Source organism: Electrophorus electricus, chromosome 5 (genome assembly GCF_041902795.1).
Source record: "Electrophorus electricus isolate QZ-2024a chromosome 5, ASM4190279v1, whole genome shotgun sequence".
Lineage (NCBI taxonomy): Eukaryota > Metazoa > Chordata > Actinopteri > Gymnotiformes > Gymnotidae > Electrophorus > Electrophorus electricus.
Window position 1 is genome coordinate 23,436,123 of NC_137501.1, and position 25,478 is coordinate 23,461,600.

The window sequence follows — 25,478 nt, forward strand, 5'->3', positions numbered from 1 at the left end:
CCTGAGGTGCCCACGGTACTTCCACGGCTGGCAGGTTTTCAGTAAAACATGCCTAAGATATGAAACATTTGAGTAAGCCATCCAAACCCTCATCGACCTTTTTACGGGAGGCCTATATCTAACAGCACAACTAGTGGGTGAGTAAAGAATAACCACAGATAAGCAAGGTAGAATTTATTTAATGTCTTTATTATTTACTTAATTTCTATTTGTTTTAAGGGCAATTATTAATTCATCGTTTTTAGTTTGGAGCGTCAGATGAAGCCTTGTTCTAGGTATAGGGCTGTTATGAGATATAAAACAGCAGTTTAAACCATTATCAAAGCGCACTTGTTCAAGGTATTATATTATCAGTTTTGTTTTGTTCCACTTATTTATTTTTATTTTTTACTTGGTTCGTGGTTTTAAATAATCTAAATTGAGTGGTTCTTCCGATAGGAAATGTTTATACTCTCTCCCGCCCTTTCGCACGTTGTGTGGCGAGACGGGGTTTAGACCGACGGGGGCGCCATGTCTCCAATGTTCAGGAGGAGGACGCTGAACAGCGCTGTGTGAAAGAGAAGCAGCTTTGTGCCGAAACTAAAAGCCCAAACCTGAGTCTGACCAATGAATTAAAACAACTTGTTTATGAGGTAAATACCGAGAAGATATTTCAGTCGAGTTATGAATGAACTCGTGCTGTTGAGACAGTTTGTGCGGTAGTTTGTTGGATAGAAAGCTCGCTGTGTGGTAATGCATTTACTGGGATGTTCAGATCCTCGCTGTGGGCAAGTTCGTCAGTGAGGGAGGCGATGAGCACCGCCTGTTGTAAACGCTGCTTTTTCAGTTAGCGGCAATAGGAACGATGGTGCCCACTGAGTGGAAGTTATAAAGGCAAACAAGTAAATATATTTTATTATCCGTAACCTAAAGTTGAGGTAGTTTAGAAATGTGGCGGTATTAAATCACAAATGTGAATGGAGTTAGCTTTTTGTAGATTAGAACTGATGGTTTTGATGTTTAGCGCTTTGTAAATGTCAGTGTTGTGTGAATCAGTAGTTTGAGGCCTAGCGTGGTGCTGACTAGGCCACAGTTTCTGGGCTACATGTAATGCAAAGCTAGGTCGCTAATGTTAGCTTATAGCTATTGCATTGTCGGGCGGCTTGTAAATTAGCAGTGTTTATGGGGATAGTTTAGAGAATAAATTGTGGAAGTGTTTGTTTCGTCAGGTTTCCTATTGAAGATGGACTTAAATGGATAGAACAGTTTTTGAATAATCTGCAGAATACGATGTCTGAGCAAACCTTGTTAGCTAGCTTCCAGGCTAGTTACTTAGCTAGCTTATTAGCTTCTCAGATATTTGTTTAACTAGGAAATTTCTTTGACTTGATGCGAAATGTATTTAAGATAGTTGATGATTTATTGGTTGTTTATTATGCGGTTATAAAACACAGGCCTATTTTATGGTTACTCATATTGTGTTTTAAAATGTGTTTTTGCAAAAGTGCGGTTGATTCGTTTGCTGAACTTTTGTTTTCCCACCCATAGAGGCCAGTGGAGGACTGTTTGGAAAATCAACGTTCAGCGGCATGGAGTTCCCGCAGCAGCAGAAGCCGGTGGCTGACGGCAAAATCATCTACCCGCTCGGCGTTAAAGAGATAACTGACAAAATCAGTAATGATGAAGTGGTTAAAAGGTTGAAGGTAAGGGCGTTGTTTTGACTACTGTGATGCAAAATACGTATACTACGCAAATCTTAAATGTATTTACATAAGTTGGCTAACTTGACATGAGTTTTAAAAATTGATTTATTACAACAGGTAGCTAGGAAACAGCCGGCAGAAATTTAGTATAGTGTCTAAATGAGGAGGAATCATTTAATTTCAAGTTCGTAGATATATGGAGGGTTACTGTTTATTGCTTAGAAATATAGTTATAACACTACTATGTAATTAGCCTTAAATTCTTTCTTAACCTGAAAATAGTGGGTTAAGTGTTTATTGCTGTTGGGCCTAAATGGTGAATGTTTTGCAAGATATAACACATGCATGTGTTCCACAGGCTCCATTAAGTTGGTTCTTGATAATGTAACAGAGGTTGGTAGTTGACTCTATAGGCTTTAGACTTTACATTAATTAGTTGTCAGTGATGCATTTGCTCCTTCATCAGCAAAGTGATACAGGATACAAATCGATGGATATTTATTAAATAGTTTTAATTGATGTTATATGTAAGTTTATAATATTTAAGCTTGCTGTAGTCCACATTAAATTCCAGGCCTATGTTAAACTGTGTTTCTTGCTTTGCCAGATTTGTGCATGTGTACATATTCCTCATGGAGTTGGAACAAGCTGATAATTAAGAATGTGATATTCCTGATATTGAGGGCCATCCAAACATTTAGACCTTATTAAATGAACTGTCACTTATTGCATTAATGGTTAATTTGTTTAGAAGTGGGCAATGCCAGCTGTAAGCTTTGCAGAAGTAACATGATTGGGATCTGGGGCTTTTTCTGCATTTCCTTGCTCAAGAAACAATGTGCAATGTACTGAAACAATAAGCTTTTCTTTAGATGTTGTATGTCAGTGCCAACATGTAAGCATGATGCAATACGTTAGTGAGAGGTAAAATTAGCTTCCTGGAAAATGTTAGTTTACTTAAAGAAAACATGTTTATAAAATTCTTTACAAAGAAACTGAAAAAGATAAATGCAAAGATTCAACTAAAATTTAAAGGGAGCTAAAAACAATTCAGTTGGACAGATATAAAGAGAAAACAATAGGATCAGACAGTCTTGAATAGATAAAGATGATATGAGGGAGTAAAATAGACCAATAAGAGGCCTTATGATAGGAATGGGACTTCATCAGTCACTCACAGGTCCAGTCCTCAGTTCTCATGTACTCTGTTTAAATAATAAACATTCAGGGACTTCAATCCAGGGTACCTATGCAGTATGGGAAGGTATTACATTTGATTTTAGTCATTTCCACATTGAGATAAATGGGGGGAAAAAAGTAATAAAATTGTTTCCAGTCTATTGCTCCTACTGTTTTCTAAAATATGCAATTCTGAATTCCTAAAAATAAATTGATCATGCATGCAGAATGTTATTCGTTGTGTTTGAAGTAGGCAGTCAGCACAGCCAAAATGTTTACCACTGTGTGAGAGAGCACAGGCCAGAGCAAACTTGGCATTGTCAAAAACAAGGCAAGAAGTTGCCTCTGTATCTGTATGTCACAGCCTGCAAAACAGAACTGGCCTAAGTGCCTTATAACAATATCAAATCTGGTCATCCATGACCAAATTCATCTGAAAGTTTTCTTTCTTTTCTTTTTCTGCATTTTCTATCTTTGGTGATTATATGGCCAAAAAACAAATATTAAACATTTTCAAATATTTCAGTTATACAGTGATTTTATAATTATCTGAAAAATAAATGGACTATCTTTCTTTACCATGTAAGGCAAACCATATGGCTGTGTTCATTTTTTGTTTCTGTGGAGAGGGTGAAACAAGGCTCTACAGATGTCATGAAAATTCAATTATCTGACATGTTCATTTCTTATTTATAAATTAGACTAAAATAAGGGGGGCAATAACATTTATTTATTCAATATATATTTAGTCTATCTTATAGCCAATTAAGCAAAGTCAGTTTGCTTAAAGTCAGTTGACTTTAGTTCTCTTTTCTAGTTCCCTGGTTTGTTTTTGTAGGGGCTGAAGGTGTACAGTTTTTTTTTTTTGTTGTTGTTGTTTTTTTTTTAAACATGACAACCTGAGTAACGTTGCACTGTTTCAGTATTGTAGCTTAAAGAAAACGGTGTGCATTGAACTTGTCTGGGTTTGGTGTTATTTGATTTGAGATACAGTACCTAGGTACAATCCTGACAATTATTTGCCAGCATAATAGTATACATGGCCACAATGTAACATGTAAACAGTTGGCTTTTGAAACTATTTATTTACATCTAACTATTTATATTTAGATGTCAAATATTGTCTCTATTGAAATTGGAGTCTGGAAAAGTATGACATTTTGAAATGGAAAATATGTTGGAACCCTGGAAATTGGTCAGTGGCATTTTAGAAGGGGATGAATGTAGTGTGGCATTTTTGATGGTGGTCAGCATGAGCAGAAAATAGCAGGAAGGCCATAGGTTCTGCTGACAGGAAGATTGAGATACTCAAGAAGTATTGAGACACTCCTTGTGCTATTACACTGTTTTACTCGTTATTCAACATTCACAGTCTTTGCCAGTTGTAAATATGCAAGAAACAATATTTGTTTACCTTATATTTATTAGTAAGGAATCAGTCTATTAGTAAGGTACACACAGTCCCCAAGGTCCACTATATAAGAGAGAGAAATCTGAGGAAAATTAATTAAATAAACAAATAACTAAGTAAAAATAATTCCAAGAATGTTGTAGTAATTATATGTTATAGTAACCAAGATGATGCATAGATTTAGCTGGATTTTTCATGGTTTCCCTTGATCAGCTCTTTGGTTGATGTTCCATGCTTCTTGTAGGCAGGGAAGATTCTGTACTCAGTTAGCCATGTGATTGAGTGTGTGTGAATGAGAGAAATGTTCTTTTTTTCTATGCTCTGTCCTCTAACTTTGCAGACTCTCTTCTGTTTTTCTGCTGGTGTTTTCAGTATGAGAGATATGCATCTTCCAGTGCAGCATTTATAATGACTTGTAAACATGTGCTTTGGAAGTTTTTTTCTAACTTTCATTGTCTGGCTATTTGTGGTGCTGATGTAAGATTTCAGTAATTGAGGTTTTCTTCACAAATGCAATTTTCTTTGGTCAAGTTGTGGTGAATCTCTTTTTAAAACAGCTTCTAGTTAATTTTGAGCTCTACTGAAGTTGTACCTCTATTGAAAATTAAAAAGTTGTTGGTAGCTACACCTGTTGAAAGTGTTGTATGACAGGAGTTACCTTAAGAGCCAGAGACTTTACACAGAGGTTTTTATATACAAGGAAGACCATTGTAAAAGAAAAAAGATTAATGACAGTATGCTGACAGTGCTGAAGGGTTTGGAAGAAAAACAATGGCTCATAGAAGGATTGACAAAGTGTAGATAGCTGTTTGGTGTCTAAAATGCCGAGAACAATGGGAGATGATTACTCTAGGTTGTGTAATTATGTGACGCTGTAGAAACTACATGATCTGCAAGTTTCTTGTGGAACCCAAGAGTTTTTACCTTGTTAATTCTCTCTCAGTGATCTTCAGGTAGGACCAGTTTTATCAGAAATATTGATTTCTTTGGTTGCAGTATTTCTGTCAGTTTGAAGCACATGTATGCATGGGGGAAAAAGCCCCAGCCCATGAAATTTAGTAAAATGTCTTTTCACTATTAAATGTGTATAATCTAAAAAATTTATAGTTTATAATGTGCCCTGCTTGTTTTTTAGGCTAATTCACATAATCCACAAAACGTTTTGATGTAATACTCCTTAGTTTTGTCACAGTTGATTGTTGGAGAAAGATGGTAAAAGAGAAAAGGCATTCAGGGAGAATGAAATACAAAATGGGCAAAAAAAGTTGAATGTTTGTGGCAGAGAACCGAAGAGACAGGGAAGGAAAGCAAGAGTATGAATGTGCTGTGGCTCTGAGCACTGACTGCCCATCCCCCCACAACATACTCACTAGCAGAGCGGAGTTAGCAAATCTCCCGGGTCCTATAGCTAGAAGAGTTTAGGATATAGATGTTGCACCTTTCATTATGCTAAGGTTGAATCTTTATGGCCGCTAGTGGTGAAGCATCAATAGATGTTGGCGCCACAAAGTCAATTTAACAGTTAAAATATGTAGTAGCAGAGGCCTTTAAGCGCTCGAACGTTTAACTAATCTACGCCTTAATACCTAATCACTATGATTATTTATGGATTCCAAAAATGTGCTCCTTTTTATTGATCTAGTTTTTACATGCCACAGTGGAAGACTCTTTAGACAGGAACTTGATGTAATGTCACTGTAATGTCACTGTAATGTCACTGCCCTCTGTTCTCATGTAACATGCCACTCAGGTCTTTTCACTGAACACAATGATATTGAGCTCTGTTTCCAAAATGTCAGCCATCATTGTTTGCTTCATGTGCATTTCAAAATGTTTGCATAGGCTGAGGCTTATTTTGATGTTAGAATGCAAATTAAGAAGCTGGTGTGTCCAATCTATGACTGTTTGTTTGTTTGTTTGTTTGTTTGTTTATTTCTGAATAGTTAATTCTTCCATCTTCACTTCTGCCTCCATTTCTATGTCTCTGCCTCTTGTTTTCTGTCTCTTAGCTGGTGGTAAAGACGTATATGGACATGGATCAGGACTCTGAAGAGGAGAAGCAGCAGTACCTGGCTCTTGCCCTTCACTTGGCCTCCGAGTTCTTTTTGCGAAACCCCAACAAAGATGTTCGGCTGCTCGTGGCTTGCTGTCTTGCAGACATCTTCAGGATCTATGCCCCTGAAGCTCCATACACGTCACATGATAAACTCAAGGTACACACGGATGCTTGTTCCATTTCACACAGGCATGCACAAGTCAGTGCACCAACACAGTGTACATTTTACACTAACTATGCATGGTGCTTTTTGATTGGATAATATTATTCATGAGGCTTTGTTTCACTTGTCCGCATGCAGGAAATTTTTCTGTTTATCACACGTCAATTGAAAGGCTTGGAAGACACAAAGAGCCCCCAGTTCAACAGATATTTCTATCTACTTGAGGTTGGTGGTGTGTTTTTTTTACTTAATAAATTCAGTTCTTGCACTTGTCTTAATCATTAATACAGCTGTTGGGTATAAATGTCTTGCAGTAAAATGTTAAATACTGGCCATGTTAGTGATACTTTATTGACCTTCAATCTTTGATTGCTTTAGAATCTGGCATGGGTGAAGTCATATAATATATGTTTTGAACTTGAAGACTGTAATGAGATCTTCATTCAGCTCTTCAAAACACTCTTCTCTGTCATCAAGTGAGTCATTTTTGCATTTTACTGTGCATTCCCATTTAGAACATGCATATATCCTTAAAGTTCTAGTGTGCGTACAACTGGTATATACTACTAGTGTTTTACTACTTTGTCTTTAGCTTTTTAAAATTTTGGGTTAGTTTTGTAGTGTTAGAGGGTCACCCACTCTCTTGCTAGGATGTCAAAGTTCAGAAACAACCTTTGCTCATGGTTGTAAATTCTACGTGTGTGTGTGTGTGTGTGTGTGTGTGTGTGTGTGTGTGTGTGTGTGTGTGTGTGTGTGTGTGTGTGTGTGTGTGTGTGTGTGTGTGTGTGTGTGTGTGTGTGTGTGTGTGTTTGACCTGATGTCCTGTAGCCAAATGCATAAGTTTGGGTTATGCTTCCCGGACTGGGATATGCATAAATTTATAATTAGGTTTGTGCTTCTTTACTTTACTTAGACCTTAGGTGCTACTGGTTGGTTTAGTCACTGACTTAATAGGAAAAAGATAAAGTTAAACTAGAAAAGATAAAGAACTATATAATGTAAACATGGGAGACAGGCTATGTTAAGATTTTGCCTTCCATTAAAAACAACTATGGCTTTTTTTAATTGAATAAAGTGAAATACAACTTATTTGTTTATTTGCTTTGATATTGCTATGTGATTTAAATTTAACATTAATGCATTTAAATTACAGACAAATACAAATAGTAGTTGGGTGTATCATAATGACTATATGTTAGCAGAAATGTGGTTCAGGTTAGCAGAAGTGAGTTTGAGGTGTGAAGATAAAGCACAGAAAACAATTAGTTTTTACTTGGCCAAGTTAACATAGCAGACTGAAGTAGATTATTACTAGTTGACCTATTCTAAAAACAAACCACAAAATTCTTTAAATGGACAGTATTTTGATTTGTTGGTTTTAACTTTATGAATGGTATTATAAATAACACACCTTACACCTGCTTCGGTATCGGTCTAAATGTTTAGAAGCTAGTAAGATCAGTGTGTGTGTTTATATGTGATTTGGCTTAAGTAACCTTATTTTAGTCCACGTTGGATAATGATCTCAGCAACTGCTTATCTGTTGAAATTTTGAATTCCGCTTATTTGTGGTAGATAATATAAAGGAAACTAACAGTGATTTGAAAAGCATGACCAATATTTGTCACTTAGCCTTTAACAGGGATTTAACATTGGCTAGTCAACAATAAAGGTAACTGTTATGACAAATTATACTCCTATATTTTGCCAGAACAATAAAATAAATCAGCTACTGGAGGATGCAAGAAAAATACAATCAATAAAAAATGCACACAATTTTCAGATGTTCATGAAGCTGTCCTCGGAATAATTAGGAGTTTGCAAGTAACAAAGCAAGTTGTCTGTAAGAGTCAATATGACAGCTGGGAAAACTCCATGCACCCCTTCTTATGGGATCTTTGTTACCTAGTGCTGGGTGATTAATTCATTTAATTAATATTTTAACAAGATTTTCAAAATGATAATCAGAGATTCATTGAAAGAAAAAAAAAACATTGAAAACAGCAGTTTGCAGAGAGAAGACCTCATAGAAAAGAAAGGTGAAAATATCACTTTAGTGATATTGTAATATGAAGTGATTTGAGACAGGACACATGAATGTTTATTTAGGGCAAATCCATTATCATTAACCTTGATACAGTCCACAGTCAAATAACCATTGGACAAAGATGCATAGCCAGAAAACGGTAAAATTAAAACACAGATGCAAAGCGAATGATGGAGATGATTACAACTATGGCTGACAACACAAGACCGAAAGATGAGGTGTAAGTACACAGTTTAGTGAGGAAATGGACACAGGTGCAAATGGTGAAGGGCAGGGATATACAAAACACGAGACAAGGGCAGAGATAAAAATGAAGCCGCATAGGAAACGTGATGCTATAGGGGGAATCTGACCATTATGGAATTGGTATGAATTTGATAAGTCAGATGTGGAATAAATAATTGTAAAGTATAATGTATGTCAAGTAATTTGCAACCAACAATAGCGGCAAAATAAATTTGTTCCAGCACATACACAAAAAAGTACCTGCTGCTCTCCGACACCCAAAACTTCTATTAAAAGAGCCATTAGCTGCTTTATTTTCTAGTGTTGTTCCTTGTTACATGAGCTTTGAGATGAAATAATAAATTACTGATGTGAAATAAGGCATTACTATTTACAAAGGTAAATTAATGGATATAGCTAAAAATACATTACAAAAATATACATTTTAATTAAGTTTTCCATTTGCAATATGTAAGGACTATAAACAATGTAGTAATAATTGCTGAGCCCCAACATAATTTTAATGCAGTTACTGTTTTTCTTCTCTTCAGTAACAGCCATAACCAGAAGGTGCAAATGCACATGTTGGACCTGATGAGCTCTATCATAATGGAGGGTGATGGAGTCACTCAAGAGCTGCTGGATACCATCCTCATCAATCTCATTCCTGCACACAAGGTGATCAGTTTCGCACCAGTGTAGAGCCTCAGGCAAGGCTTCACAACCATTTTAAGCACTGCTATAAAGGGGACCTCATTTTCAGTGATCATAATTTTATTCTTGGGGTCTATCAGAATAGATTTATGTGCTTCACTGTTACAAAAACACATTTTCTCATATTGTCCATCTTTTCACCCTCTGTGTGAAATGCTCAGTCAAGGCTTCTGTGTCTCCACACTTCCACATTTGAAAAGTAGTTTTGTTTTGGAAAGTGTTACTCATTCTGGCATATACTTTAAGCTTGGCACTTGATAAGAGTTATACAGGTGCATCTCAGTAAATTAGAATATCATCGAAAAGTGAATTTGTCAGTAATTAAATTCAAAAAGTGAAACTTGTATATTATATAGATTCATTACACACACACAGTGATCTATTTCAAGTGCTTATTTCTTTTAATGTTGATGGTTATGGCCTACAGCCAATGAAAACCCACAAGTCAGTATCTCAGAAAATTAGAATATTATATAAGACCAGTTCAAAAAATAATTTTTAATACGTAAATGTTGGCCTACTGAAAAGTATGTACAGTATATACACTCAATACTTGGTCGGGGCTCCTTTTGCATGAATTACTGCATCAATGCGGTGTGGCATGTGGCATTGTTGAGGTGTTATGGAAGCCCATGTTGCTTTGATAGTGGCCTTTAGCTCGTCTGCATTGTTGGGTCTGGTGTGTCTCATCTTCCTCTTGCCAATACCCCATAGATTCTCTGTGGGGTTTAGGTTAGGTGAGTTTGCTGGTCAAACAACACGAGCAGATGACATGGCTGCCCAAACCATCACTGATGGAAACTTCACACTAGACCTCAAGCAGCTTGGATTGTGTGCCTCTCCACTCTTCCTCCACACCCTGGGACCTTGATTTCCAAATGAAATGCAACATTTACTTTAATCTGAAAACAGGACTTTGGATCACTGAGCTACAGTCCAGTCTTTTTTCTCTCCTTGACCCAGGTAAGACGCTTCTGACGTTGTCTCTGGGTCATCAGTGGCTTGACACAAGGAACGCGACAGTTGTAGGCCACGTCCTGGATACGTCTGTGTGTGGTGGCTCTTGAAGCACCGACTCCAGCAGCAGTCCCAAATTCTTGAATCGCCTTTTCTTGACAGTCCTTTCAAGGCTGCAGTTCTCCCTGTTGCTTGTGCACTTTTTTCTATCACACTTTTTTCTTCCACTCAACATTCCATTTTTATGCTTGGATACAGCACTCTGTGAACAGCCAGCTTCTTTAGCAATGACCTTTTGTGGCTTACCCTTCTTGTGGAGGGTTTCAATGACTGTCTTCTGGACAACTGTCAAGTCAGCAGTCTTCCCCATGATTGTGTAGCCTACTGAACCAGACTGAGTGACCATTTAAAGGCTTAGGAAACCTTTGCAGGTGTTTTGTGTTGATTAGCTGATTAGAGTGTGACACCATGAGTCTACAACTTTTTCACAATATTCTAATTTTCTGAGATACTGACTTTTGGGTTTTCATTGGCTGTAGGCCATAATCATCAACATTTAAAAGAAATAAGAACTTGAAATAGATCACTGTGTGTGTAATGAATCTATATAATATACGAATTTCGCTTTTTAATTGAATTACTGACGTAAATTAACTTTTGAATGATATTCTGATTTATTGAGTTGCACCTGTATAACACACTAACATGAAGGGAAAAACTGGAAAAGCATTAATAGGTCCCCTTTAATTAGCTTGAAGCTATACAGGAGCCATTCCTACTTAGATTGAACAGTTTGTCATACAATGATTTATACCATTTTGTATAACTCAACTATTTCAGAAGTGCTGCATTTTAATGTAATTGCTGGTGTTTGCATTAGGTCAGTGTTATGGTGATGGGGAATGTGATCCCACATGCTTACATCCCTGCAATTAATTGCCTAGAAGAAAAACAGGATTCATTATCAGATGATATCAAATCCCATGTTTAGTCATCAGTGTTTCTGCTAAGGTATGATCTGTAAATGAGGTTGTAATGGTATCTCTCTGATGGTGTAGAACCTGAATAAGCAGGCATATGACTTGGCCAAGACATTATTGAAGCGGACTGTACAGACCATTGAAACTTGCATAGCGTCAGTAAGTGTTCTTGGGTCTTTCTCTTTCCACTTCTGATTGTCCATCAGTGAGTTCCTCAGCTATTTTCTGTTTGATCACAGTTGTCATAATCTGTGTTGCCAACCCCCTCCTCCCAGTTCTTTAATCAGGTGCTGGTGATGGGCAAGTCCTCAGTGAGCGATCTGTCCGAGCATGTATTTGACCTCATACAGGAGCTCTTCGCCATCGACCCAATGTTGCTTGTCTCAGTCATGCCACAGTTGGAGTTCAAACTGAAGGTGGGATTTTCACATTCATGCATCATGCCAGTTTGTGCTGTGTGTTATGATCCAAAATAGATACACAGGCAAAAGGAAATCATCATAGTCATGCATTACAGGCCTCATATGTGCATTTTTTTTTGGTAGGAGAAAAAGCAATTTTAAAAAAGTGAAAAATATTTTAAGGTCAGGTTATACAAACTTCCTTTTTGCAGCAAGGACAGCTCTACTGGATTTATCCATGGACCTCTCTGAGGTGATGGCACAGTATGAAGAAATGCCACATTAATTTATGTAAAATAGCATTTGTCATTTTAAAATAATGAGCAACTCTTTTAATTTATCAACATAAGATAGGCTGTATGCTTTCCAAAATATGTATATACTGACGTTTTCGTGTGGGCTAAGATGCAACATTAGCTGGGTTCCTTTTATTAAAATTTGCTTGTGCACTGCTTCTCCATGTCTGCACATCTTATTGTAACTTACTGTTACTTTTTTGCACCTGTGGCATTATGTCTTTGAAGAGCTTGGGTTGATTATCTGACATATGCCTCACCAAATGGGGGGTGCTGTAGCTCTTCAGTTGCACAGCTGTACAGCACTTTTTGAAGAGACATTGTGAAGTTTGAGCTCACCTTTACCATCACCTGTTAAGATGCTTTACTGTTCTGTCTTTCTTTGCATCCTCTCAAGCAGTCAGAGCTCAGGTCCTCCACCAAGTTGACTTGCACACCCGAGTGCAAAAGGAGAAGCCATTATTATGGAGTAGTCATTATGGGGGATATGGTACAGAAGGGGATATGATACAGAAGACAATATTAGTCTTGAATTGGTTTTGAAATTAGGTAGCCAGGTATTCCAGTAACAGTATTTGAGGCAACCCTAGTTGTACCTAGGTGCACAGTTCTGCAGATAAAATGACATATGAGAGCTCTTCCACACACACTCACTTCTACTCATGTATTTGTCCATATAAATAATTACATGTTTGTGTCGGTATAGAGCAACGATGGAGAGGAGCGACTGGCTGTTGTAAAGCTGTTGGCCAAACTGTTTGGAGCTAAAGACTCCGAACTGGCCACGCAAAACCGGCCACTCTGGCAGTGCTTTTTGGGAAGGTATGCTTAGTATAGTGCATGTATATGTTCCCATATTAAAAAGCATTTTATTTCAGTTTTATTTTCGTGACATTTGTTCACCCTTTGTGTTCTTTTCCTTCTAAGGTTTAATGATATTCATGTACCTGTGAGATTAGAGTGTGTGAAGTTTGCTAGCCATTGCCTCATGAACCACCCAGACCTGGCCAAGGATCTGACAGGTATGTGGGCTTGTGCTTGCATGGCCTTGTGTATTTACCTTGTGTATATACACACACCATTTGAGGTTTGACTTGATGTATCTTATTTTTCTGTGACAACACCAGAGTACTTGAAAGTGAGGTCGCACGATCCCGAAGAGGCAATCCGTCACGATGTCATTGTGACCATCATCAATGCAGGGAAGAAGGACCTGAACCTGGTTAATGACCAGCTTCTAGGCTTTGTTAGAGAGAGGATGTTGGACAAGAGGGTGAGACAGAATACTACACGCTGTAGCAGTGTTGTGAAAGCGATTTGGGGGGGCATGAGTTGTTCAGAGGAATGCAAGGAAATATAAATAGTCTGTTGTGTGCTGTACTCATGCATATTTGTATAACAACTTTAGAACTTTTTGGTAAATTAAGAGACGAATTCATACGTGGTCCAAGTGATTTACAAATGTTTGGTGAGTGTGTGCTTATGTGTACATGTACTACAGTGGCGTGTTCGTAAGGAGGCCATGATGGGTTTGGCTCAGCTGTATAAGAAGTATTGCCTACACCATGAAGCCGGCAAAGAGTCAGCCCAGAAAATCAGCTGGATTAAAGACAAGCTTCTGCATATATACTACCAGAACAGCATTGATGACAAGTGAGATGATGAGCAACACTTTTTTTGTGCATGCACACACACACACACACACACACACACACACAGATTCATACACAAATTGTCACTGTAGATCTGTGTTATTTGTAGATGTTAATGTTTTATGCAGTGGAAAATAATTGTCAACTTGAGGTGTCTTTTTTTTTTTTTTTTTTTTTTTTTTTTTTTTTTTTCCCCTCTTCTTGATCTTTGTTGTAAACATTTAGCTTTCTGAAAACAAGCAATGTTTACTTATTATTTATTTAATACAAAGGAGGTCTGCGTATGTGTTCACCCAGGTACCTTTGTTGCTAGCACACCAGTGTTTTTTTGTGTGTGTGTGTGTGTGTGTACGTGCGCTCCTATGTGTATGTTTAGGTTGCTGGTGGAAAAGATCTTTGCGCAGTTCATGGTGCCTCACAGCTTGGAGACTGAAGAGAAGATGAAGTGCTTGTATTATCTTTACGCTTGTCTGGACACCAATGCTGTAAAGTGAGTCAGAAGCAGTACATTCAAAACCTAGTGTTCTGTTTTTCTGTCTTATGTTTTCTGCTTGATGGTTTACTAATGTTCAACAGTTTTGAGCTCTTTTACTACCTTTCCTTACTGATGAGTTCAGTGGTAGTGATGTCCTGAGTGACCTGGATACCTCCTCTTTGTTTTGTTTAGAGCACTAAATGAGATGTGGAAGTGTCAGAACATGCTGAGAGGACTCGTCAGGGAACTGCTGGACCTGCATAAACTGCCCACGGTGGGAAACTCTTCCATTCTTTTCCTGTCATGTTTAAACTGGTATTGCAACAGTGTGTTACATTCATGTTTGTGCATAGCTAAGCACATAGTTGTATACAGTTAAGCTATTTATGTTGTTTACACAGTCTGAGGCAAACACAACAGCCATGTTTGGAAAGCTCATGACCATAGCCAGTGAGTAAACCGATATGCGTTAACGTGCATGGCCACATATACACACACAAACACACACATGCCCGTGCCTCACACAGACACAAACACACACCACAGTTACTGTGTTTATGAATAACAGTGTATCTCAATCTCTTCTACCAGAGAATCTGCCAGATCCAGGAAAGGCCCAGGACTTCATGAAGAAGTTTAATCAGGTTCTGGGTGAGGATGAGAAGCTGCGGCTCCAACTGGAGCAGCTCATCAGCCCGACCTGCTCCTGCAAACAGGCAGAGCAGTGTGTGGTGAGTCTAACAGGAGCCCTACCACGTGGGGCACAGCAGAGGACAACCTCACTGGCTCCTGCCAGAAATGCATGGAGAGCTGTCTTTTAACATCCCCAGTAACAATTTTTTTTAAAAAGTGAAAACCTGCAAATGCTTAGTGTGAGGTTACTTCCATGCAAATATTTAACACTTTTATAGCTTTTGCCCAATGCATCTTGTGCATTTGTGTATTATAAGTGTGTCACTGCAATGGTGTATCTCAGCTTGCTGAATGGTGTCAAATGAATTTGCTGTGAATGGCTCCCCCAGATCTGCTAATGTTACTAAAGATGAATGAAGGCTAGTGTCACTCCTTTGTCTGTAAGAATCTTAAAGGATTTATTTATAGCTAGCTACATTAGCTTCTTTGTGGGTGAGTTATATGCTCATGAATGCAAGTATAGAAAGAGCTATCTGAATATCATGGATTTTAGAGTGTCATCTCTGTTTACAGAGAGAGATAACACGCAAGCTGACATATCCCAAGCAGCCCACAAACCCTTTCCTGGAGATGGTCAAGTTCCTGCTGGAGAGAATTGCTCCAGTGCACATTGACTCTGAGGCCATCAGGTAGATATACAGCATCTAAAGTCTTTTTAAATGGTGTTTTTAAAGATCTTGGCTAGCTTTGTAGACCACCTGGCCATACGATGCTGTTTTCTGCTATTTCCTTGTTGTCTGTGTAATTTATGGCAGCGAATGTAGGCTAATTCCTTGCATGAGTCTGAACCTCTGTTGTCAGTTCATAGAATGAATTTTTATTGTTTCTACAGTTTTGTCAGTGTGATCAGATCAGGGATGTCTTCAGATGATTCACACAGCCTGAAAGCACAGTTTTGTGGTTGCACAATTTTTGACATGGATAAACACTTCTTGTAACATGGGATTAAAATAATAGAATTTTAACATTTGTTGATGTATGGATGGAGACATTGTAGAAATGTGTGCAGTCACACTTAGAAAAGTGATACTTTAACTTTGTGTTTGTATCTGTGTGAAATTTTGGAGAAACAGATATTTGGTTAATGTGTGTAGGAACAAATAATCATAAATGGGTCATGTGTCCAGCATGTTCAATGTGATTGGACACCTAGTGGTGACAGAGCATAACTGCAACTACCCACCCCCTCCCTCATCAAGCTATTGAAGTAACAGTGACTGTTTTATGTATGTAGTGCTCTGGTGAAGCTTTTGAATAAGTCCGTTGAAGGCACTGCTGATGATGATGATGAGGGTGTGACTCCTGATGCTGCTATCCGTGCTGGCCTCGAGCTGCTCAAGGTGAACCTACATGCGTATTTGTGTAGTTAATGATTTTTTGCTAATTTTACTAATCTTTTATGCTTTTTATTTTGCTTACTTGAAGGAATTTGTGCTTTGAATATACTATTTAACTAAGCCTTGATAAATTCACTATGATGTCAATTCGTGGTTATAAGGCTGGTGCAGAGCAAAGTATGTCAGCAAAATAACTTGCATCTAAAATGGAGAAATTAAAAAAATTTGGCAGCCTTTTCTGTTGCTGGTTTACGTGTACCATTTGAAGTGCCTGACTGCTTTCAATATGACAATCCAGCATATTATGGAATACAAAGAAGTTTAAGCAGCTAGAATTTCAGAGGTGACAAACAGCCAGAAAGGGCTCTGGCACTCAGAAACTTTAATTAAGATGTTTAAAGACCCTTTCTAAATAATCCCAACAGCCTTCTATATGGGCTAGTTCCATAATCTCTCTCTCCCCCTCTCTCTCCATGCTTGCACCCTTCCTTTTTTCTTTTTCCCTTGTTCTCTCAGGTTTTGTCTTTCACCCATCCCACAGCCTTCCATTCAGCTGAGACGTACGAGTCTTTGTTGCAGTGTCTGAAAATGGAGGATGATAAGGTGGCCGAAGCTGCGATTCAGATCTTTAGAAACACTGGCCAGAAAATCGAGAGCGAACTGCCACAGATTCGATCGTACGACAACCTGCCACCACATTCAGACACATTTGACAACGAATGAAACTTTGCAATAAATTTAGCATCAAACCTTTCTGTTTTCAGAACTCTAATTCCCATACTGCACCAAAAAGCTAAAAGAGGCACTCCACACCAGGCCAAACAGGCAGTACACTGTATCCACGCCATCTTCCACAACAAAGAAGTCCAACTGGCTCAGATATTCGAGGTACAATTCACAATTTGAAAAGAATGACTGTCCTTTTTAAAAAAAATAAAAATAATAATAATTAAATTCCACAGTAGCTTCAGTTTTTAATATGGACTTTGATATGATGATGATGGTAACAAAAATTTTATGAATAATTTTGATTACTTCCTTCTCATCGCTCTGCAGCCATTGTCTCGTAGTCTTAATGCTGATGTCCCAGAGCAGTTGATCACTCCACTGGTCTCTCTGGGTCACATTTCCATGCTGGCTCCAGATCAGTTTGCATCACCCATGAAGTCCATAGTGGCCAACTTCATTGTCAAAGACCTGCTGATGAATGACCGAGTGAGTGTCTCGAGGGTGATGTTTTGTTTTGTGTTTTGGTAATGTTTCTAAATGGCACTGAATGTTGCAATTTCACTCCCTCTTACTCTCTCTATTTTGTTTTTCTCTTTAAGTCTGTGGGCAGTAAGAATGGAAGGCTATGGACAGCTGATGATGAAGTTTCCCCTGAAGTTTTAGCAAAGGTGCATGCGTGCGTGCGTGTGTGTGTGTGCTTTTGTTGCAGGGTCCTGAATTTCTTAAGGCCTGGCATTAGTGCAATGAGTATTAAATACTTGTTGGCTGCTGTCATTGTGTGTGTGTGTTTGTTTTTTCCAGGTTCAGGCAATTAAGTTGTTGGTGCGATGGCTGCTGGGGATGAAGAATAATCAATCCAAGTCAGCAAACTCCACACTCAGGCTGCTCTCGGCCATGCTGGTCAGCGAGGGAGACCTCACCGAGCAGAAGAAAATCTGGTGGGAAAAGTTCACCCCTCATAAGCATGCACAGAATACTCTGCAAACATCCTGTTAGAATTATTAAATGGATTTATGGGGGGCTGGGTAGCAGATTTTGTTTGTTTGTTTGTCCTTATTGGCACAAAGCCATTGGTTGGGTAGATCTGTGACTTGTAATTTGTACTTCAGCTACCTCTGTACTGGTCTTAACCTCTGTGTGTGTGTGTGTGTGTGTGTGTGTGTGTGTGTGTGTGTGTGTAGTAAGTCAGATATGTCTCGATTAAGATTGGCAGCAGGCAGTGCCATCTTGAAACTGGCACAGGAGCCTTGCTACCATGACATCATTACACCAGAACAGTTCCAGCTTTGTGGGCTGGTCATAAATGTAAGTTAAACACACACATGTTCACAGTACTTGCCTACATGTACATCCATGTTTGCTTACTATAATGTTACTCTATAATGTTACTATAATGAACTCTGTTCCCACAGGACGAGTGTTATCAGGTGCGTCAGATCTTTGCACAGAAGCTGCATGTGGCACTGGTTAAGCTCTTGTTGCCCCTGGAGTACATGGCTGTGTTTGCACTGTGTGCTAAAGACCCAGTGAAGGAGAGACGTGCGCATGCCAGACAGTGCCTCCTCAAAAACATCAGTGTCCGCAGGGAATACATCAAACAGAACCCTATGGCACATGGTAAGGACATATGCAGACACACATACAAATAGCAAATGATGCTTCATCTCTCTTGCAATTTCTTCAATTAAAATGTAGAGTTAGCTATATGCTCATATAGCAGCTAGAGGTAGAAACTGTCAGTTGGGTTGTGAATGAAGAGATAAAAAAGGATTTGAATTCCAGATTTTAAAGAAAGATGATCATTTAAATTAATGACCTTTCTCTCTTTGAATGAATGACTCTCTCTCATTTGTTCATCCCATCCAGAGAAACTCCTGTCCCTTCTGCCAGAGTACGTGGTACCATATATGATTCACTTACTGGCACACGACCCGGACTTCACCAAACCACAGGAATTTGAGCAGCTCCGAGACATCAAAGAGTGAGAGCTCATCACACAGTCAGCTATACAGAAGCTAGAGAGATGTGTATTTTCTGTTGCTGAGTTGGTTTTGTGGTAGAGGCATGGAAATGTTTTTGGTTGCAAAAGGTCATCTGGTTTGTGGGATATTAACCCCTTGCACACACTCATGCGCTTGCTCTCTCTAGGTGCTTGTGGTTCATGTTAGAGGTGCTGATGACAAAGAATGAGAATAACAGTCACTCATTCCTGAGGAAGATGGTGGAAAACATCAAACAGACAAAAGATGCTCAGGCTCCTGATGATCCTAAGGCCAATGAAGTGAGTGAGCTTCATACTGTTTACATAAAGTTTATTTAAAACACTTTGTAGTCTTTGCTGACCTGCACAATTTGTTGGGCATCAATTCCTTAATGGTCAGTTTCTAGCAAAACAAAAACCTTGGTTAGCAGTGGTCCTGCAGTTAGAAACTAAGCAGTGATGAATGGTGGCTGGCAAAGTGTGCATACCAATCGGCTACAATCTAGACCTGTACACTTGTAACATACAATGCAGGAGTTTGTAACAAAGTGAGGAGTATGTGTAACACATTTGTATTTGAAGCACCTTTTCTTTTATGGTCAACAGAAGCTGTACATCGTTTGTGATGTGGCACTGTTCGTCATCACAAATAAGAGTACTTCCTGTCACCTAGACTCACCCAAAGACCCTGTGCTGCCCACCAAGTTCTTCACTCCACCCGATAAGGTAATTTCCACTACTCCACTGGCCATTGAATATACTTGAAATATGCACCAATTCTCACCATCTCATTTAATAACAATGTCATTTTAAAAAACAATTTCAATTTGGTCTTGTTTTAACATCAGAAAGTACTGAATTTTTAGATGCTGTAGAAAATTTTATCTTTACAATTGTGCCATGACCGCTCCTCTCCCCCTTTAGGACTTCAGCAACGATAAAGATTATCTCTCTGCTGAGGCCAGAAATGTTCTGCTCACTGGAAAAATCCAGGTGAGGTCCCAAGTTTTGACTGCCTGCTTCCATGTAATAATTCCATGCAATCCTTCAAAAAGCATTTACTGCAGTGTAAAATGGTTTTACATTTTTTTGTCAAATGCTTGGTTTTTAGTGTTAGACAGCACAAAGATCTGTTGATTTCTAGTTAGCTTTTAGAAACAGATGCAACAGTTGGATTATTAATTCTATTTATATTGAGAATATAAAGTTTAAATACCTTACAATGTGTCATGGATTACTATAATACTCCACACCTGATTGGACGTGTTATCTGTGAGCATTCAGCTTCTGTCCAACTCCATATCGCCACTCAAATTCAAATTAATTCAAATTCATTTGTAATTAAATTCAAATTAATTTGTTCAAATTAATACAGATTCACTTCCTATAGAAACATTTCTGCCTCATCATCAAACATGTCTGTGTGAGATTAGTCTCATGCCTGTGGAAGATGACACTGTAACTAAGGGAGGTTATGGTAATGATAGTTTATTACTAATATTATTAAAAATTTACAAGAAATGCATGTGATTTTAGCGATATTGTCATTTAAAAATGATTTTGAAATCAGAAATTACTCCATGGATGTCTGAGAATTTATTTATCTGAAGCCAAGCATTTGTCAGGCAACAAAAACTTGTGGATTATGTACTTTCAAGCATGACTTTAAAAAAAAAAGTTATACATATATGTAAGACATGCCATATATCTTAAGTCATACCTTTTAAAAAAGGCCTAATAGCATTATTGTGATAGAGATGTATTTAAGTTGAATGATGTAAACTTGTTACTAAATTGACTTAACTAACTAGCATTTTTATTTGTGCCCCCTGCAGCAACAGGCAAAGCAGACAGGAGTGTTGGGAGCAGTGAACAAGCCTTTAACGGTTCAAACAGTTCGCAGACAATACACCAAAACCACCGTCTCTGACACAGCAAGCAACACTAGTGCCAACTCTCAGCCCATCTCTCCAGCAACTACCAAGAACAGGTATGGGCCTGTCATGTACAGTGATTGATTTATATTGAGCTGAAGATTATCTAGCTGTGTATCATGTGGCCATATATACTAGATTGTCTGAACTCAAACTGAAGGTATCAGTAGGTACTTAATATATTTGAGTAAAAATTCTTGACTCTTTCTTGACATGTCTGTAAAAAATGTGATGGAATTTACATAAAATTAAACTTCTAAAATAAATAAAGGCAAACATTCTGATTTTCTTCTTGATAAAGGGAAGTGAGTTCTGAAGTGTCAGAAGCAGGGGCCAGGGAGAATGAAGAGAATCCCCAGATTGTCAAAGCAGAGGGAGGAAAGAAGGTGAGATCCTGGAAATCCTGCAGTAACACTACATATCTGGGACATCTGCTCTCTAAGCTCGAAATGGACTGAAATAGATATAGCTTGAAATCCATCACCCATTTTAATTTGATCTGTTAAATCTACCTTATTCAGGTGTATTTGAAACTTATCGGTTGGCTTCAAAGTACTTTTGAGGTCTTCATTGATGTGTATTTAGAAGAGAATGGGAAAGTGAAAAATCAAAGTGCCTTTTAACTAGGTATGTCTGGCCAGAAAGTCTGTCAAAAATGGCAGTGCTGTTTTTAAGCGCAGGTTCCCAGTTCATGTATGTAACTGAAATGGACCCACATCTAAAACATCTAGCCATAAACAGAGTATTGTTGGACATTGCTTCAAAGAGAAGACACTGTCTGCAAATCAACAGTTGGCAGCAGGTCCATTTGTAACAACACTATACAGTCAGAACAGTCCAGAAAAGGTTCTGTGAACATGACAATGAATTGAGATTAGCACTGTCCAGGACCATGTGGAGTGCAGTATGAGTGCGTGTTTACCTCTTTTATCTTCATTTTCCTTCATCTGCCTCAGGAGGAGGCTGCGTCTCCGGCTCAGGGCAGTGGGAGGAAGCGGGGTGCCCCAGCCAGCGATGGCACGGAGAACAGCTTGGCCACTAACCCCGTGCCAGGCTCACAGCCTCCACTCAACAAACCCCGGCGAGGCAGGCCACCGAAGAACGCCGCAGCTACGGCCAATGCAGAGAAAGAGGTCACAGCTACGACAGGGGTTGGAGCTGGACGTGGCAGGAAGAGGGCAGCACCCTCTCAGGACACCACTTCCACGGCCTCAGCAGAACCAATCAGTGGCAAGATACCAAAACAACAGAAAGACATAGATTCTAAGAGGGCAGGACAACAGAGGCAGATTGACCTGCAAAGGTAACATTTTCTACTTCAGAGTCATTTATATTGATTTAAGTTCCATTTTAGTTTCACTTTCAAGTTAATTTTCTTTGGGATTAGATAGAGATGCATCAGTAATTGATAGTAATTCACATTTCGGTATTGTGCTGGATTATAGATTGAAAGTAAGTGTTCGCCATTCTCACTTTTCATAACTGAGATTGATTGTGGTGGTAGCTTATTTTTCCCAAAAGCAGCAAAGGTTACACAGCGAGATGGGATTGTTCACAGTCACCCCCGCCACCGTCTGAGTGTGTATGGAAGTGAGGGCGAAACAGAGAGAGAGTTGGAATCCAGCCCAGAGAGTTTTCTCTCTCTCACTCAGTTAGTGGAGGATCAGGGAGAAACCATCTGTCTGGTGAATGGGGGTGTCCCAACCCACAGAAAGAGATAAACCATCTATGAGCAGGGAGAGCTGTGAGTGAGTTTCACAGAAGGGTTGCACCAGATTACACCTATAGTAGCAAAATGCTTAGCATGCTGTGAAATATTTTGGTTATCAATATTCATTAATAAAGGGTTTAACTAGGATTTCAGATAGCATCCAGCTTGTATACAATTTCATGGTTACTCAGATGTATTTGTAATGAATAGTAATTGTATATGTATATTTTTTTTTGCCTCAGGTAAAGCGGCGGTCTGCAAAAGTTAGGCAGTAGAGGTTTACTGCCCAGCAGATGACATCATACAGATGCGCTTTTGCTCCTGATGCGAACTGCACACACACACACACACACACACACACACACACACACACACACACACACGTATGCATGCGCATACGCTTACACACCAGAACTGTTCCATAACCTTCCACTAAAGATGAACAAGGATTAACTTCTTTAGATTTGTTATCGTATGTAGAGACACCTGTTTCTTCTTTTGATGTTTAATTTTTTTGTTTGTTTTTGCCACTGTATGGAGCCATTTTTAAAATGAATATTTGAAAGGAAAAAAATACAGTTTTAATCTGCTCTACAGTTGCTTATTAAATGCCTGGAAATATTTCTTACGGTTTCCTGTCCCTTCTCCTGCTTTGCTGCTGTTTGAATAGTCCCAAACAGACAGAGGCTTGGCTAAATGGAGAAAGCAGCTTTAGTTGGACTACAAACACACTAGTCCATCATAGCCCACTATTCATAACGTGTGAAAAATAAGGTCTTCAATGATGGGGGAACTTGCATAGAAGTGACTTAACACTGATGTAAGAAAAGCTTCCCCTCCGTAAGCACTGACACAGAAATGGCTGAGTTGGTGTGAGATCAACAGAAGATGCCCCATTGCCCTTTAAAATACTAGTGGATCTATTCTGCTCCCTTGAGAATATTTGTGCACATGTATATGCTGTTCAGGACAGTAGAAATGAGGAGACGTTACTCATCACTTGGATTTGACTTTTGTATTTGAAGTTATGAACTTCAAGTTAACTACCAAGATCGGTTTAATTAAGCATAGCACAGAAACAGCACCTGCCTTTTAAAGTTTTGTCCTGTCTTGTACAGAGTATAGAATTACAAAATGTTCTTACCTACTGCTTCCTCTCATAGTTCAGGTGAGTGGGGATGTATAATATAAAATTTTAACTTTAAATTCAAGAGTGATACCCAAATGCAGGGGTATTACTGTATTCAAAAAAGGAATTTGAAACATTTGGTTTGTTGTCTTTTTAAGACTTTTCCCTATTTGATTCCTCTTTTTGATGCCTCTTTTTTAAGGTCCTTGTCTTGGGTTTACACACACACTTTTTTTTTTTTTTTTCTTTTACTCATTTTTTTTCCCTGTAAAAATAAATGCTTTTAGCTGTGAAATGACTGAAGGCTTTAGTTTGATTAAACACATTCAGTCCTTTAATTACAAATAAGATACACACTTTTTTCGTTTCAAGCTTTTTTTATTCAAAGAAATATGATAGTTTCACAATAAATAACCATGCTTGTACGGCTTGTTTAAATTTTGTCTTCTTTTTCTTAAGAGAACAAAGTATCCTCCCCACAAATATTTTTCTTTCACTGCTTCTTCGTGCAATATTGAACTTGATTACTACAGGAAGACAGTCTTTTTTTTCTGTTCTTTGATTTTCATACAAAATATAAACCCAGCCTTGAATGGTGCATTCTAAAGATGACTACTACTTTTCTTCAAGAAAAGTACTTGGCTTTATGTACAAGTGAAGGGAGGTACAATCTGTGCATAAGCCAAAGCTATTAAAGCTGGTAGGAATTTAGGTTTTATGTATGTGGGGGGTTTTGTTTTTGCACTGTAAAGATGCAGCTAATATAAAGGTGGTGGGACAGGTAGAGAAAGGGAGAACCTGTTTCTCCACCAGTACATCTGATATGTGTCTGATCTTTTTACTGAAATTGAAAAAATATATACCCAAGCAGATCTTCTGAATTTTCATTTGAATGACATTTTACATACTGAGCCATTTTAGCAAATGATCACATGCTGCTGATGCTTCTAAATCAATAAATCTGATTTGAGCCTTATGACAATGTCTAGTCACAGCCAATAAAAATGAGTAACAGCTACAGCCCAGTTCTCTTATGATTACAGGGTGAGACATCAAAGGTATACAAAAACCTGGATCGGATCACCTATATAAGATGCTTGGTGAATGATGCCACCATCACCCTTCACACTAACCAAAACAAAAAAAAATGTTTGAATATCAATTTTCAACAGCAACTTTCAATGGTTGGATGCTAGACACTTAGAAAAAAGATAAGTCTCACTGGGAATCAGAAAAAAGTTACTAAGTTACATTCTTGTCCTGTTACTTGATTTTTCCACAAAGGAACTGCACATTAATAAAATCTCTTAAAGATGTTTTCAAAACATGCCATCGATAACCAATAGAGGCAGTTTTAGGTAGATTTGTCTAAGGAACTGGGGGCTGGGGGGGTCACACAGCTGCCTGTTTTAGGAAATGACTTAAAAGACCAAATCTGCATCCTACCCCCTCCTTTTACATAAGAGAAAGGCAATAGCAGAGCTTAAACAAAAATACCTTATCTCCCATTGTCACTTTTCTGCCTACTTTATGTAACAGGTTCCAGGTCTTTAAAAATGGCACCCAACTAGAAAAAACTAAACTCTGGAACAAAAAATGCCAGTTCTCTAGTCAGCAGCAATCATGCCATCTGGCCAAATATATAGGGGCAAAGTAATGCAAAAGCAGTTTTATGGGTTGTTCTGTAATCTTAACGGGTTCTGATTTTTTTCAATTAAATCCAATA

General features: G+C 38.4%; 1 protein-coding gene across 2 annotated transcripts; it reads left to right on the top strand.

The window, feature by feature from the left end:
* The first annotated feature begins 22 nt into the window (after positions 1-22).
* Positions 23-24,177, top strand: pds5a (PDS5 cohesin associated factor A). Of its 2 annotated transcripts, XM_027014205.3 has the most exons (34): positions 23-137; positions 439-632; positions 1,528-1,682; positions 6,282-6,485; positions 6,630-6,716; positions 6,870-6,967; positions 9,315-9,441; positions 11,493-11,573; positions 11,690-11,830; positions 12,818-12,933; positions 13,039-13,133; positions 13,239-13,384; positions 13,613-13,764; positions 14,140-14,253; positions 14,431-14,512; positions 14,640-14,688; positions 14,830-14,969; positions 15,445-15,560; positions 16,166-16,271; positions 16,785-16,945; positions 17,033-17,156; positions 17,325-17,483; positions 17,597-17,665; positions 17,799-17,935; positions 18,179-18,302; positions 18,410-18,614; positions 18,864-18,978; positions 19,146-19,278; positions 19,585-19,704; positions 19,903-19,971; positions 20,814-20,968; positions 21,214-21,298; positions 21,869-22,215; positions 22,866-24,177. In XM_027014205.3, exons 3-34 carry the CDS (start codon positions 1,569-1,571, stop codon positions 22,867-22,869), a joined length of 3,975 nt encoding a protein of 1,324 aa, XP_026870006.2. In that variant the 5' UTR covers positions 23-137; positions 439-632; positions 1,528-1,568; the 3' UTR covers positions 22,870-24,177. The 2 variants fall into 2 exon arrangements, with proteins under 2 accessions (XP_026870006.2, XP_026870008.2); XM_027014207.3 differs by lacking the exons at positions 23-137; positions 439-632 and adding an exon at positions 695-881.
* Positions 24,178-25,478: the final 1,301 nt, after the last annotated feature.